Below are 16,319 nucleotides of genomic sequence, written 5' to 3'. Positions count from 1 at the left end.
TACTTTACAGTTTTGTTTCGGCTTGGACTAATTGTCAAGTCTTAATCTGATCATGTGACCCAATACTTCGAAAATAATTTTTGCAGCACTTTTCGATTATCACAGGTAACCAACAGGCTCGCCATGATTATCAGACAATGATATGTACTCATTCGAGCTAAGGTTGAAAAGTTTAACGATTTTTGACGGTAAGTTGTAAGATATCAGTGCTAAAAGTGACAGCATTACAATGACGATAAAACAGACGCGTAAGAACAATAGACATGGTTTTATTGAATGCGTGAAATATATTTGTGAAAATATTTTGACAAATGAGATTGCATGAAAGTGTAAACAGAAACCATCCTGTAACAAGTACATCCCATTTGAGTCGTTTTGGAAAGCGCATCCAAACTACGGCGGTTACGTGATGGCTGCGATTAACTGTTCGTTTTTGAGCTTTTAAGAGCTTGTAATCACATTCCCACATATTTGGCACCTACAACAGAGTAAGACATGGTGAATCTTTTCATATCAAATAACTGTAATAATAACTGTAATGTGAATTTTATTGCAAGTGAACCTTTAAAGGTAATAAGCGCAGTGCAAGACCAAAGGCTTTGACATATTTTGTTGTGTGAATAGCATGATGAATTCCGAAAGTATGCAACTGTTCCAGTAAAATGAGAAGGCAATTTCTTATTTTGTTTCCTGTGAAATGATAATTACTGTACAAATTTATTTTGACATTAGGTATGTTACTCTTTATAGGTTTGAACTTTTTTTCAGAGCACAATCTCATTTCTCTGGTGTCACTGACACGAGTAAGGGAGACTTGCTTGCTATGCTAACAGGATTTGACCTACTGACATGTGTCATTGCTGCCAACTTGCAATCGATCATGCTCAAAATGTTAGGTGTTTAATCTATATTACAGTGCAGCACTTTTTTTATAGTTTCATAAAGTTTCATTAAGTTTATAGAATGTGCAGCCTCAAACAAGCTGACCCGTCTGTCAGCAAACTGGACTTGGTATAATTTGAATTACAGCATGTTGTGACAGAACACTACCACCCAATCTATTATTAAAATAAACAGCAGATGATCGTTACCGTAGCGTGCTTAATCACGCTTGTACCTTTAGGCTTGATGATTCTGACACGTGGTATGAAACACGTTTTGTTGTTGGATTACAGCAACAAATTTTCTACACAGACCAGTTATCCTTTTCAGAATCTATCTAACATAGATTATCTAATCAAGCAGCCTCATGTCTGCTTTTTTATGATTTGGCATTTATCCACAAGCTGGAAGACTCTTGCTACAACACGAATGTTTAGTAAGGCGTGTTTTCTTGCATGGCTAAGTCACCGCCTGGCTCTTATAAACATGCTCTCATGCTCAACAGTTCTCGCACTATGGTGATATGAAACAATTTTGCTTATGAGCATTAAAATCTATTTCTCAAGAGGTGACAAATTTCACTAATTTATTACACGAGCATTATTATGATACCTGTTGTCATTGTAAGACAAAGCTCATGGGTGTAACTTGGCCGATTTGGTGCAGGTAGACGTAAAATGAATAACTACAATGCTCACGCTTTTCATTTCATCAACCCACAAGATCAAGTAACACAGAAAAATTTATTTACTGTAGCATTCTTGTCTTTGTTTTGCTTGCGTGGCCTGACCTTGCGCACGCACATGATTAAACAAACAGCGAGCCTGCACTAAGCATGTTTTGATAGATACTAAGCGAAGACAGAAATGCTAGGAAGCAATCCTTGCCAAGGGCGTAGTTATTACCGACTGTCATCAATCGGTGATCATGTAAGCTGTTTACATTAGCACATGCAAGACAACACACTGTCAGTATTTAGACATAGGAAGAGAAATGTTGGAGAAGAGATGCTGTCAGATTTTTATTCATGCGTCAAGTTAAATTTGATTATGGATTATCATAGCAACTTAATGAATTATTTTTTCAAAGAAAACAAATGTTAGTAGCAGGAAACCTCAACCCTGTCATACAAATGAAAATATTTGGGAATCTTAAAACATAGAGTTGAAATGATAGCTATGCAAACTATGGAAGACGCCAAGCTATTTTTATGATAAGTAAATAAAAGGGATCTGGAAAATCACAATGTTAAACCCGACAACAAAGGTTAGAAGCATCTCTTTCATACGTGAGATTAGTCATAATAGAACTTGTTCTCTGACAGAAGTCAAAGTTTACAAAACCTCGAGAATAATTCAAGCCAAAATGATAGTTTATGAGAAGGAACCAACTTGAAAAAGCAAAATATTTCATTGGCAAAAACCATATCATTATACAAATCAAACATTCAACTAAATACCGTATCTAATATTCAATAAGAGAATACTATAGCTGGGGTCTGTCAAGAATAGAGTAACCTAGAACATAGGATAGATATGGGCAACAAGAAAGATGACTCGATGTTGTGATACAGCTGAGATAAATGGGAGTAGCGGTAGCACCACAGTGTAAACATCTTCACTCCGATGAAAGCTGTCTGTCTACGGTATCATAGAGTTATTAGGCTGTTTTAATAAGAGGAAAAACATAAGATTCATCATAGAGTCAAATGAAGGAAAACTTAAACTTGGGAACATAAGACTGGAAATGGTGTGATGTGTTTTCCGGAGACACACCGCTGTCATTCACGCCATAGCCACATATGTCACTGAATTGAGCACAAATTTTCCTTCTGCTTGGCGCTGGCAAGCCTCGACTTGGCCCGGTAGTGCTCGAGATAGTCTAGCTGTCTTTGGCTTATGGCACCGCGCCTTTTTCTGAAATATAGACCAAAGGCTAGATTATCACCTGGTAATGGTTCAAGTGCTGCGTGAAACTGAAGTTGCGCTATGCACTGTACAACAGATAATGAGTAGTATACATTTATAAGTGCTAGCAACCAAGATAGATGTATAACTAAAGATCTACTAGTAAGTGGTATTTAAGTTTGCGTCAACTGTAATCCACAAACTATTTACTTGGACACAATTGTAAATTGCAAGTACAAACCCAAAAGTTAGTCGCGGTATCTACAGACATTATGTATGGCTGTATGACTACAGCGACCTTTCCTATGCCAAGAAATTTGTCAGCGCTAGGCAAGCCTACTGTCACTAACACCTAACCGCAAATGGACCATTAATTGGGTCAAACAGCCTAGTGACTCACATGCGAGGTTATCAACCTGGGCTAAACTCTTTTAGTGGATTTGGTGCTTAGACTAACTGGCACATCGTATATACATGAACTTGCAATCCTCAAGAAAACAACATATGTTTCAGTAGCTAATAAAATCCGACAGTTAGGGTCTAGTTTATGTCGATACAGAAATCTAGTTGGGCACCATCATAGTGGCATAATGTAAGACCGGGAGCTAATCATTACTGGAAGGTAAAAGAGTGCATTAGCATTATAGTGAATTAGTGAACACTCCCAATAGCCTGACAAGTGAACCTAGAATATAAATGTTCAGCGAAGGCAATAGAGAATGAAGGCAATGGAGTGCTTACAATCTATATGATCAATGAGCTGCCTCACAATGGGAAATACACAAATTTCAATTAGTCATTGACAGGGTAAGGAAATTCCAGCTGTTACACAGGGTCGACGCAATCAATCAGTTTTCTCACCGTTGGTCACCAATGGCTCCAAAAAATATAAACAGAGCTCATGATGTAAGCCCTCATTCGTAACTGCCTGTTGAACATGCAATCATTGCAGAGGTTACATAATAATTTTCATAGTCTGTGATCTTTGGATAGGTATGTGGTCATTATAGAGTAGAATTACCTACCATGCTATTTGACATAGAAAAAGCATTCTTCATTACTTGCTACTGAGTGACATGACTGTGGCACACCTTTAAAACTGATTGATAAGCCGGCACAGAAACTACAGGATAATGAGATGTGCCAGCACGCGCAAGGACTAGAATAAAACGGAACTTACGTTCGTATAAGATCGACCGCATCTTCAAATTTCATGCCAAGTTCCATGAGCGCTATGGCAACCAGAACAGGTGCTCTAAAATAGGAGAGGTATAGGTGAGAGTCGGAAAGAGAACAAGGCCGGCTGGCATTAGCCCCACACCCACCGTTCTCAGTCAACAAAAAGACTAGGTGGTCCTGTTGTTATGTATAGGCTGGTCCAGACAGGAAAATATATTGACCGCGAGAACAAGTGCTCAAGCTCAATATATTATTATCTGGCTTATAGTGTCTTTTTAACAATCACTCTTTGTTCTCCCTTAACTTTGATCATGTGGTCTTTAAATCATCTAGTGCTTCGGTTATTGCTTTTAGGAATGGCTGATATATTGATTGACAAGTTATAAAACGAATTGGTAAACGCTGTTCTACTTTGAACAGTAGGCAGGAGATGTGAGCTTAAGTTGATGCATAAATCCTACTAGGCAGACAATCTCTAGTCATTATGGTGGTAATGCTAAAGAAAAAAAGGGAATGCATAGAAAAGTTGAAGATATAGTAAGACAAGTGGTGTCTTTCTAACAACGTATTTGCATCATAATTCAGTGTCTTTAGCTCAACTCACAATCACTCATTCAAAAGGGCTTGTTTTAGACAAAAAAACTGTCATAGTTGACAATACAGGAGAACTCTGTGCATTATAGGAAAGGCAGTACTAACAAATCTGAGAGAGAAGACAGGTGATGAAGCCATCACATGATAGTTTAAAAGATCATCAAAGGGAAGACGTTAAGACTAGCTAAATAAACAAACATACTAGAAACTGAAAATACTGTGAGAGTCTGCCGTGATGAACATTGGCTACTATAACACATTACGGTTGAAGCTAATACCTTCGCTAGCTTCATGACCTAAGACACTCTTGCACGCGGTGCAAGATGACATTGTTTGATCAGCCAACGTCACTACGTGACAGTCCCTATAACAACATCCTAGTAGTGAGCGGAGCTAGAGATCACTGCATCATTGTCGAGCTAGCTTTTATGACAGCCACCAGGAAGGAAATCCGTGTAGACAACTTTGTTCAACTATTCGGAAACGCCGTACTGAAGACCATCTTTATAATCACTTTTGAAACATGATAAATCAAAAACTCTTACATATACTCATTTCCAAGCAGGAATAGAAAGTCCACTAAATTAACAAAACTTATCGTTAAGGCTTATCCCTAACATAATTGGCCAATAAAATGAAAGCGATACAAGATCATTCTAAATAAAGATGCCAAGAGCTGGACCGACTATGGATACCGCAAGCATTAGCCAATCATACCGACATCAACTGCAGCACTGTGAGACATCACCTTTGCAGCCGCCCCTTGGGGAGTAAACCTGCGATAGCTAAAAATTCAATGTTACAATTTCCTGAGTGACTGGAGAGCTATAACACAGAGAAGTCGAGTACTTTTTGATGGGTTAAAAACACTATTACATAAACACCGGTTATGAACAATGATTACATCCTTTCGGTTTGGCGCACAGGAATCTGTCAAACAATAGCCGTCATAAGGCCTCGTCTTGTACTGCCTAGATCCATCATGGAGTGATACGTCGTCTGTGCAAGTTGAACTTACCTGCCCAATCCTGCAACACAGTGTACAGCAATGCAGCTACCAGGATTCTCGTGGAACCGATTCTTGACAAGCTCGAGCCACTTGTTGAGGACATCTACAGGTGGACCCTGTCCATCTGCATATGACCAGTCCTGTAACAAAAATGACCAGCAATGATTACTCTTCTGTACCTACTTTTATCTCATGTAATCGTACCAAGAGGCTAGCCAATTCCTTGATCCTATAACCCGAATTCTGTAGCTACAATTGGCAGTCATCATTGTAAATGCTGGCTCAATTTCGCAAACTTGCCATGCACACATACAAACTATAGTCTATAATAGACTGATGATACACCTGTTAACAATGTCCTACATTCTCACCCTAGGTTAACTTATTTGAAAAATGGCACTTGATAGTCTGTGCCTTAGCTATGTGTACTTAATTGCCATGTACACTAGAATCATATAATCTCATTTCCATACTCGTAAAATAGAGTGAAGTAAAGCGGAGATGTTGTTGTTGGACTTAAATGCCTGTAATCTGGGGGTACTGCGTCAATGCCGCTATGCCAGTACCACTTTTAGCCTTTTCCCTAGGCAACTCCAAATATTTAAAACAGTCATTGTTATTGAAATATCCAAATAATTGTGGATGACAGACGATAAAAATACCACAGCGATCTACTGATTATGCGGCTACCAAGCAACGCGTATTCATCGTATTCATCAGTACCGATCTTCAATGGAGACAGGGAGATGACGCCACTTCTCGCAATCGCTCTAATTCAATAAACAGACTCAACCAGTCTCAACGGGTATTCATCATGATGAATCACATCAACATATTTCAACTGGCTGATTGCAAACGGTGTTTGTCGCAAACACCGTAGCTGAGCACGCTCTATACCTGCTACCTAGTCACAGATGAGTGGCAGGTAGAAACAAGGTTAGGTTGCCTCTATGCGTATAATATAATGGTGGCCTAGCAATGGTTACTACCTTATTCAGATTAGCATTGCTTCATATGACAACTTGTGACAAGCTGTCATACATTTATCATGTAGTAACTTTGATTAATAATGATTAAACATTGATATGCACTGATAATCATCATAATGAGTTTGTGTTATATGTCTGTTCTGTCTTTCCACAAAATCTTACTACAATAATTTTTAAACCAATCATTGTCTAGGAAAAAAAGACAACCTTCAGATAACGTCACTTATTTGAGCTGCTGTCATTTTCATAAAAGCTGAAACTAGTTCCAGGAGATGTTAAGAATAGGTACCCGATTATTCTAACTTAGTTTAGTTGCTTGTTATTAGCTGTTCAATTACAAAAATTTCGCTTCTGTTTGCAGCTAGTTAATGACAGTTTTGCCTTAAACTTGGTCATAACATCTGATGTAACAATACAATTATATGTAAACTGCTGCTGCTGCGCAGACTCATGAGTTTGACGCACATTCTGGAATGATCATCAATGATAAAATCTCATTTGTGCTAACAATTTTGGCTCATTGCTAATAATGGTGAAATAACTTTATGCACTCATATTTTGTGTATTAGTTGAATTCCAAAGTGACAAATTGAGATCCTATAAGTGTCGCGAATAAGTTATGATTTTCAAGCCATAATTCCAAAATTGCTGTAGCAAAAGTTGCGCCCCTACCGACTGCCAGAAAAAGTATTAGTAGAAGTGTGGGAAGGTAGTTCATCAACAAACATGAAATGCTTTACACTTACAATTACTTGAATTCCAAGCTTTTCCAATCGGTTAGAGTCGTAAGTTGGATTGCAGACTCGAACAACCTCCTTGACTTTGTTTTTGTTAAGTTCCTGTGAAAAGAAATACCCAGTCTCTTGTGACCAAATAGTCATAAAAATCAACTGCCAAGAATAAATATGGGATATATCAATTAATATTAATAAATATGTCTGAAAGTTCACACTTCTCACCTCAATAAACCGATCTAGTGTTGCTTCAGTCGGTCTGTCAGTGATGAGAAAACGCATTTCCTTGAATTTGATCTCAGATGCACCACAAGCGTGACCATTGACAGTGAGTTTGGTGGCAGTTGTTGTCATGTTGGCTGACTTACGCAAGCTTAATTTTTCCAACATTTGGACGTTTAAATATTACCAAGCATTAAACAGGAAGGCAATCTCCTAACTTCAGCTAGACGATTGAGAGATAAGTATTGCACAAAACCGTGTAGCAGACGACTAATTAACCCATCTGTGTCCAAAAATAATTTCAGAGTGAAATACCCAAAGATTACTTTGTGGTACAATTTAAGAGCAGATTGAATGGGGATGCTAGCAGGTGTGGTGCTGCGCTAGGCAGTGTCCGCTGCTGCCGAATCGTCCAACGAGCGCATACGCAGTCCAGCAAAGGGAGCCTAAAGTCTAAAAAGACATTAAAACGATATTAGTGCTTCAATAAAACGCATTCAAAAAACGAACATTTCTAACATTAATAAGATATATATGAGATTCCTGTAGTGATACCACAACTTGCATCTAACTTCATCCTCACCTTCCCGCATTTTTCTGTAATTATTTTAGTGCCATGTATGACAAATCGTCAACCGCGCCATGTTGTATAAATATACGTACGTTCAATTATACAACACCAGCAACTAATATATTGACAAGTAAAATTGCTTTAGAGCTATATATTTACTAAACGTAGAACTCTGCAAAGCATTCACACAACAGTAATTGGGACGTGAGGAAAACTGACATATTTGAATTATCAAAATGATAACTATGATAAGTAGAAATCTCTCCCCTGTTGAGCTACTCAATACAAGCTGCATGTAAAAGTTTTTCGTACCTTGTTCACAGTAGACATTTATGTTGCGAGCTTATGATTCTAGTCTGCACAAGAGCAGAAGATAAAAAGACTGGTATGGCGAAGCGTGAAGTAAAAAGTGACTACTTTCAGACAACTCGGCTGACGCTCGGTTGTCAATGGTCAAACATGTGGATTTTCGTAACGCTTAATAAGCCCACCCAAAACTCGGTATAGGATCGATTATATCCGATAACTTGGATGGCTTTTCACAACATACGCTGCTGCTTTTTTGTCGCGTAGTTATCGTTCTCAATGAAGTAAATCGTGCGTGAACAATAGAAACTTTATCCACAAAATAACAGTTTTGACAATTCGAAATGTTTGCATAATTATAATTAATATTTTAGTTTACTATTATTTTTGAACTTTTATTTTGAAGCTATACTAATTGAAATATAAAACAAGTAATCAACGTAGTTTTGTGCGAGCAATGATATACAGCCCCCCCATGGGGGGCTGTATACCATTGGTGCGAGAAAGCACAACTCTCAACCAACTCGGATATTTCACTCGAATCAATTTGAAATGGATCTGTGGCCCCTCTGTGGCATTACATTGTTTGTCATTTACTTTCCCCGGGCATTTCATTTTGACAATCAAACGTTGCTTTATTGATATAGTGTATAGAGATCAACCTGTTTGAATACTTTTTTCAACTTGAGTTTTACTGCATCAAATTTTTAATAGATTAATCTAATTAATGGTGCGCCACCAGGTGCTCCAACCTTTAGTGGTAGCAATGATATACAACCTCCAATAAGGCAACGCGACCACTCCGCGAGAACTGTGTTAGCTTCAAAACCCAGGCTTGCACAATTTGAACAGAACTCGATCATTAAACCCCACCCATATGATAGCCGTCGCCTATTCTGGTGGTTTATATCATTGGTTGTAGTTGGCCAAAAACAATTGAATTTTCTAATCCATCTGGTGCAATTTAGAAAATGTCAAATATTGGTCTATTGTTCATACTTGAGATAGTTATGCTGTCTAGTTGTTAATATAAAAAAGAACACACACTCAAAACATTTGGTGCGTATTGCTTTCACATCTGAGCCGACTAATAATATTTTTGATTTTATGTTCACTGTGAGCATTCATCTATGTTTTAATGATTGATGTATGGATAAATATGCAATATATTAATATTTGTGATTTTAAATTCCAAAATACTGATTTATATAACAGCTTCATCTCTAAATTAACAATATTCTATTCTTTAATATAAATTATAGTAATATGAGTATCTAAAAACTCAAAGAATTTAGATAAAAGTTATTTCCCAAACACCAACCGAATCTCACCGTCGAGGTGTGTGGCTTCCATGAGATGTTCTGAACAAACTACTCTTTTGCCGCTATGACCATTATATTAAATGACGTACATGTATATACATGTATACAGATCATAATGTAATGTAAAAGGCAAGATAAAGAGTTGTCTCAACAATGGGAAGACAATCCTTAAATTTGTTTGTTTGTATTTTCATCAAAGAATCAAAAAAATATAATAGAAAAATCATTCTATATTTAATGATGAGGCAGCCGCCAGCTGGTTTCAGGCAGCCGCCAGCTGGCTTTAGGCAGCCGCCAGCTGGTAAGCACAACGCCTGTGGCCAACAGCGGAGGTCGAAGGTGGCAAGGGAAGAGAAAATTGAGAGTTTCTGGTATCATAAGGCGGTACATCTATAAATCATATGTATATACATGCTTTATAGATATACATGCATATGTTTTGTAGATGTTTATGTAGTGTTTTTCTTTCCAATCTCATAGGTCATTTTAAAAGAACAAAATTACTTTCTGTTGAAAATCAAGTTTGTGTGGTAGTTTCTCAAACACATAAGAATCGTCTTGATGGCTCAACTACTGACGAGATTAAAGGTTGTTTGTTGAAAATAGCACATTTTGTCTTCAACTGTTGGGCCATGTCTCCAGCAATTGGTCCTTGACATTTACTCGCTATCGCATCTGACATGCTCTTCTGACGAGTCAAACAGGCGAATGTTTGAAGTGATTGCTACTTAGAGCAACAATGGAGACGCTATGGCTAATATTAGTTTGTTATATTTATACAGGAACCAACTGCGCTTCTTGCAGGCGCTTTCACAACTTTGGTTGTTTTCATACCATGTTTGCTTTTAGTATTTGAATGTCTTGTATATTTCCAACAGCCTTGACATTATTTTCTAATCAAATCTATTCAAGCCACTCATATTTGATAGATCAGAGTTTTAAAAGACAGTGTTTGTTGGGCGGCTAAAACTTCAAGATTTTGAGTAGATCTCTCTCTGTAGATGCCATATCCTGTGAAGACGTGGGTGATCATGGCTCTCCACTACCTCCTATTCCCTGTTTTTTAAATAATACTTGCTCCGATACCTCTGCTCTCTATTATTCTGGTAGCTGAGCCTTCATTCATTTGCTTAGGCTTCTCAAGTAGGTCAGCCGCTGTCTACCCCTGCTCCATTTTTTCAATTCTTCCTTCAAATTTCCTCGATACTCCTTTTACATTATGTGCCTAAAAACTCCACCTGTCTTTTTTGATTGTTTTTAGTAATTTCCTTTCTCTCTCTGCTTTTCTTAATACTTCCATATTTGTGAATATGGAAGTATTTCTTGATATTTTAATATTTAATACTCTTCTTAATATTTTTATAAGTTGGTGTAGATGCTCAAAATATGGATAGCATTCAGCACTAAAACAGCAACAAATCTTACAGTCAAAACTAGTCATTTTTCTTCACACAAATATTTTGCAACTATGATGCTGTTAATATGGCTGCTTTCCATGGAAGATTCTACACTTCATATTGTTATCAAAGCTGGTATCAATAATAGCAACTTTAGTCATCAGCGAACCTTTTGTTATGAATGAGGCAAAATGTGAACTTAATCTTTAAAACTCTTTTACTACTCAGCCCCTCAAATAACTACTCAGCCCCTCAAATAACTACTCAGCCCCTCAAATAACTACTCAGCCCCTCAAATAACTACTCAGCCCCTCAAATAACTACTCAGCCCCTCAAATAACTACTCAGCCCCTCAAATAACTACTCAGCCCCTCAAATAACTACTCAGCCCCTCAAATAACTACTCAGCCCCTCAAATAACTACTCAGCCCCTCAAATAACTACTCAGCCCCTCAAATAACTACTCAGCTCCTCAAATAACTACTCAGCCCCTCAAATAACTACTCAGCCCCTCAAATAACTACTCAGCCCCTCAAATAACTACTCAGCCCCTCAAATAACTACTCAGCCCCTCAAATAACTACTCAGCCCCTCAAATAACTACTCAGCCCCTCGAATAACTACTCAGCCCCTCAAATAACTACTCAGCTCCTCAAATAACTACTCAGCCCCTCAAATAACTACTCAGCCCCTCAAATAACTACTCAGCCCCTCAAATAACTACTCAGCCCCTCAAATAACTACTCAGCCCCTCAAATAACTACTCAGCCCCTCAAATAACTACTCAGCCCCTCGAATAACTACTCAGCCCCTCAAATAACTACTCAGCCCCTCGAATAACTGCTCAGCCCCTCAAATAACTACTCAGCCCCTCAAATAACTACTCAGCCCCTCAAATAACTACTCAGCCCCTCAAATAACTACTCAGCCCCTCAAATAACTACTCAGCCCCTCGAATAACTACTCAGCCCCTCAAATAATGCGCTTGCATTAAAAACAGACAGATTTAACTCATTTACTTCTAAACTGAACTCGATTATCTTGCATCACTTAAAAATCAAAACCAGATTTGTCAAGTTCTCAACTTCTCCCCCTGGTTGGACGGCAAAATTCTAAAAAATATGGAAAAGAGATAAACTTAAAAGTCAGCAGTTATAGAACGAATATAAAACACAGAGAAATTACATGACAAATCTGATACATAAAAAGAGGAAACCTTGGATTCCTAACTTAATTTCAGAGTCAAAAGCCAAGCAAACCAAGAAGCTGTGGCAAGTTATGCGCAACACTAACAAAAATAACCCTAATCCAGATATGTCATCAGAAACTGATAACCCTGAACGCTCGTTGGGTAAATGCATCTAACAAACATTTTGTCAACATTTCTAGAAATTTAAATATCAAAAACTATTTCACCTATAGATATAACCGATGTAGTAAACATACTGCATCGCATTCGTTCGGACAAAGTTACAGGTATTGATAATATCTCAATTCGAATTCTTCACATATCAATGACATTCATAATAATCCCGCCCACAGATATCATTTAATAGAGCTATTAAGGAAGCAACTTTTCCTGAACTATAGAAAAATGCTATAGTTACCCCACTACACAAGAGTGGTGATAAAAATAATTTTTCTAATTATAGACCCATATCTGTACTTCCTATACTTTCTAAAATTTATGAAAGCCATAAACTTACTGCGCTTCAAATACACATAGATAGCAACAAAACTATAAGAAGCTTACAGTCAGGAATTAGAAAAACTCCTCTTGCAACACTATTATTCATCATCTCTACTCCACTTGCTCAAACATGGTCAAGAACCAAAATACTTTAATCATTATTGTTCTTGACTTTAAAAAGCTTTTGACATGGTTCACCATAATACCCTTATTTCAAAACTTGCAAACATTGGAATAACTGGTAAATTTCTTGGCACCATCTGGTTATATCTGAATGGATGGCAAAAATTCGTGAAAATGAAAAATATCTGCTCAGATGCTCTTCCTATAGCTACTGGCGTTCCACAAGGTTTAATTCTTGCTCCCACACTGTTTCAAATTTTTATAAATGATTAACTTAAGTTAAAAACTCCACAGCACACCTCATGCTTATACTGAGGATACCTCATGCTCATGCTGAGGATACCTCATGCTCATGCTGAGGATACCTCATGCTTATGCTGAGGATACCTCATGCTTATGCTGAGGATACCTCATGCTTATGCTGAGGATACCTCATGCTTATGCTGAGGATACCTCATGCTTATGCTGAGGATACTTCATGCTTATGCTGAGGATACCTCATGCTTATGCTGAGGATACCTCATGCTTATGCTGAGGATACCTCATGCTTATGCTGAGGATACCTTATGCTTATGCTGAGGATACCTCATGCTTATGCTGAGGATACCTCATGCTTATGCTGAGGATACCTCATGCTTATGCTGAGGATACCTCATGCTTATGCTGAGGATACCTCATGCTTATGCTGAGGATACCTCATGCTTATGCTGAGGATACCTCATGCTCATGCTGAGGATACCTCATGCTGATGCTGAGGATACCTCATGCTTATGCTGAGGATACCTCATGCTTATGCTGAGGATACCTCATGCTTATGCTGAGGATACCTCATGCTTATGCTGAGGATACCTCATGCTTATGCTGAGGATACCTCATGCTTATGCTGAGGATACCTCATGCTTATGCTGAGGATACCTCATGCTTATGCTGAGGATACCTCATGCTTATGCTGAGGATACCTCATGCTTATGCTGAGGATACCTCATGCTTATGCTGAGGATACCTCATGCTTATGCTGAGGATACCTCATGCTTATGCTGAGGATACCTCATGCTTATGCTGAGGATACCTCATGCTTATGCTGAGGATACCTCATGCTTATGCTGAGGATACCTCATGCTTATGCTGAGGATACCTCATGCTTATGCTGAGGATACCTCATGCTTATGCTGAGGATACCTCATGCTTATGCTGAGGATACCTCATGCTTATGCTGAGGATACCTCATGCTTATGCTGAGGATACCTCATGCTTATGCTGAGGATACCTCATGCTTATGCTGAGGATACCTCATGCTTATGCTGAGGATACCTCATGCTTATGCTGAGGATACCTCATGCTTATGCTGAGGATACCTCATGCTTATGCTGAGGATACCTCATGCTCATGCTGAGGATACCTCATGCTTATGCTGAGGATACCTCATGCTCAAGCTGAGGATACCTCATGCTCATGCTGAGGATACCTCATGCTTATGCTGAGGATACCTCATGCTCATGCTGAGGATACCTCATGCTCATGCTGAGGATACCTCATGCTTATGCTGAGGATACCTCATGCTTATGCTGAGGTATCCTCATTCTCTATACCCGAAACTGAATCTTCATGCCTCCAATCTAAGATAAATGCAGACCTAACACTTATCCAACAGTGGTGCGTGACAAATCAGATGTCTCTTAACATTTCGAAATCTCACTATATCGTAGTAAATCCATCATTGAATTTTCCTCTGACAATTTCGATTTGACAGTACCCTAACAAGACAATCTACTTCTAAACTCCTTGGCTTTATCATCAACGACTCTTTATCACGGTTAGACCACATCTCATTCCTTTCAAATAAAATATCATCTAACCTACGTTTATGTTATAACATCTTATGAACTTAGATACTGCCAGACTATATTACTATAATTTTATCCATTCTCATCTTATATAAGGCCTACATGTGTTCTACCCTCCAATACCAGTAAAATATATCAACACACTATTTATGTTACAAACAAAAAGCTTTACGACTTATATGCAAAGACCTAAACATACACCATAAAAACCATTGCTTACCACTTACCAACTTAATAACACGCACTTCCGGTGTTCTTCCCTTACCTAAGCTATCACAGTTCTTTACCTGTCTCACTGCTCATTCAATACTCCACAATACTCTAATATCTCAGCTATAGCTTTCAAACCATAATCACAAAACCAGGACCCGGATTAAATTACCTAGTGCCATAAACCACAACAAACTCAACAGTAACCTGCTAAATTCAGTTAATTGCCTCTGCACTCATTTAAGAACTCTTCGTCTGCAATATTTTAATACAAAACTCAAACTACACCTACTATCCTTTGACCAATAATACCATCCACCATCTAGCCTTACCTATTTTAACATTTTTATATTATAGTTTGTTTCCATAACTATAAATTTGTAGTCATAGATACAGTAACTATTTTCACAGAGCTTTTATTTGTCCACTTTTTGTTTAAACTCGTATCAATCCTCAAGCTTGCTTTTTACATATTTTATGCTTTCAGTTCCAACATTATTATATTAGTTAGACTATTCATTAATTTTTTAGTTAGACTAGTTTTTTGTGTTGTTCTTCTTTGTTGTAAAATATGACTAACGATTAGCACAATAAAGATTGCCCACATATATATATATATATATATTAGGCATAGAATTGAACAGTACACGTATGGCGCCGACAAGAAAGGACACAAATGCGTGTCACCAATGAGCTTTGCCAAAAGGTGACCGACGTGTCTGAATGGGAACGTTAGAGGGTAAAAGGTCAAGTTTTCGAATACATACTGGCAATTTATGCCTAATAACTGATGCGCTTCTATAGATGCCTAGCTGACAGGCATATTCAGGCTTGAATGTCATCGTGCTCGTTTGACCATTCACTGTCCTGTTGCTCAGCTGGGTTAACTAGTTGGTGTACTACTGAAGATTTGCAAAAGATCACACATGTACATGTTAGTCTGGATAAGATCACACATGTACATGTTAGTCTGGATAAGATCACACATGTACATGTTAGCCTAGATAAGATCACACATGTACATGTTAGTCTGGATAAGATCACACATGTACATGTTAGTCTGGATAAGATCACACATGTACATGTTAGTCTGGATAAGATCACACATGTACATGTTAGCCTAGATAGGTTGATATAATGTATGTATTTGACTTTAGATGTTCTCAAGAATATCTCCACTGCTCTGTAAAGTCTGATGACCTAAAACTGATGAACAATAGAAAGGGCTATTAGGTTCTTGACTAGATGTTATTACTGAATTCAATCTTGAAATGTAGTAATTTGCAAAAGCACTGCTAAAATGATTCGATGAATAGTTGAAAAAGTGATAACGCTGGCAT

At 37.9% G+C, this 16,319-nt stretch overlaps 1 protein-coding gene across 1 annotated transcript; it reads right to left on the bottom strand.

Annotated features, from left to right (window-relative positions):
* Positions 1 to 1,888: 1,888 nt before the first annotated feature.
* On the bottom strand, positions 1,889 to 8,534 carry LOC137390054 (PRL-1 phosphatase-like). The gene is made up of 6 exons (XM_068076296.1): positions 8,400 to 8,534; positions 7,520 to 7,969; positions 7,307 to 7,399; positions 5,581 to 5,711; positions 3,970 to 4,044; positions 1,889 to 2,798 (listed from the first exon to the last, which is right to left on the bottom strand). Exons 2-6 carry the CDS (start codon positions 7,682 to 7,684, stop codon positions 2,687 to 2,689), a joined length of 576 nt encoding a protein of 191 aa, XP_067932397.1. The 5' UTR covers positions 7,685 to 7,969; positions 8,400 to 8,534; the 3' UTR covers positions 1,889 to 2,686.
* Between the last annotated feature and the right edge of the window lie 7,785 nt (positions 8,535 to 16,319).

The sequence above is a fragment of the Watersipora subatra genome, chromosome 3 (genome assembly GCF_963576615.1).
Source record: "Watersipora subatra chromosome 3, tzWatSuba1.1, whole genome shotgun sequence".
Lineage (NCBI taxonomy): Eukaryota > Metazoa > Bryozoa > Gymnolaemata > Cheilostomatida > Watersiporidae > Watersipora > Watersipora subatra.
The sequence above is the reverse complement of the archived record's forward strand: the minus strand, read 5'-3'. Positions and strand labels throughout refer to the sequence as shown.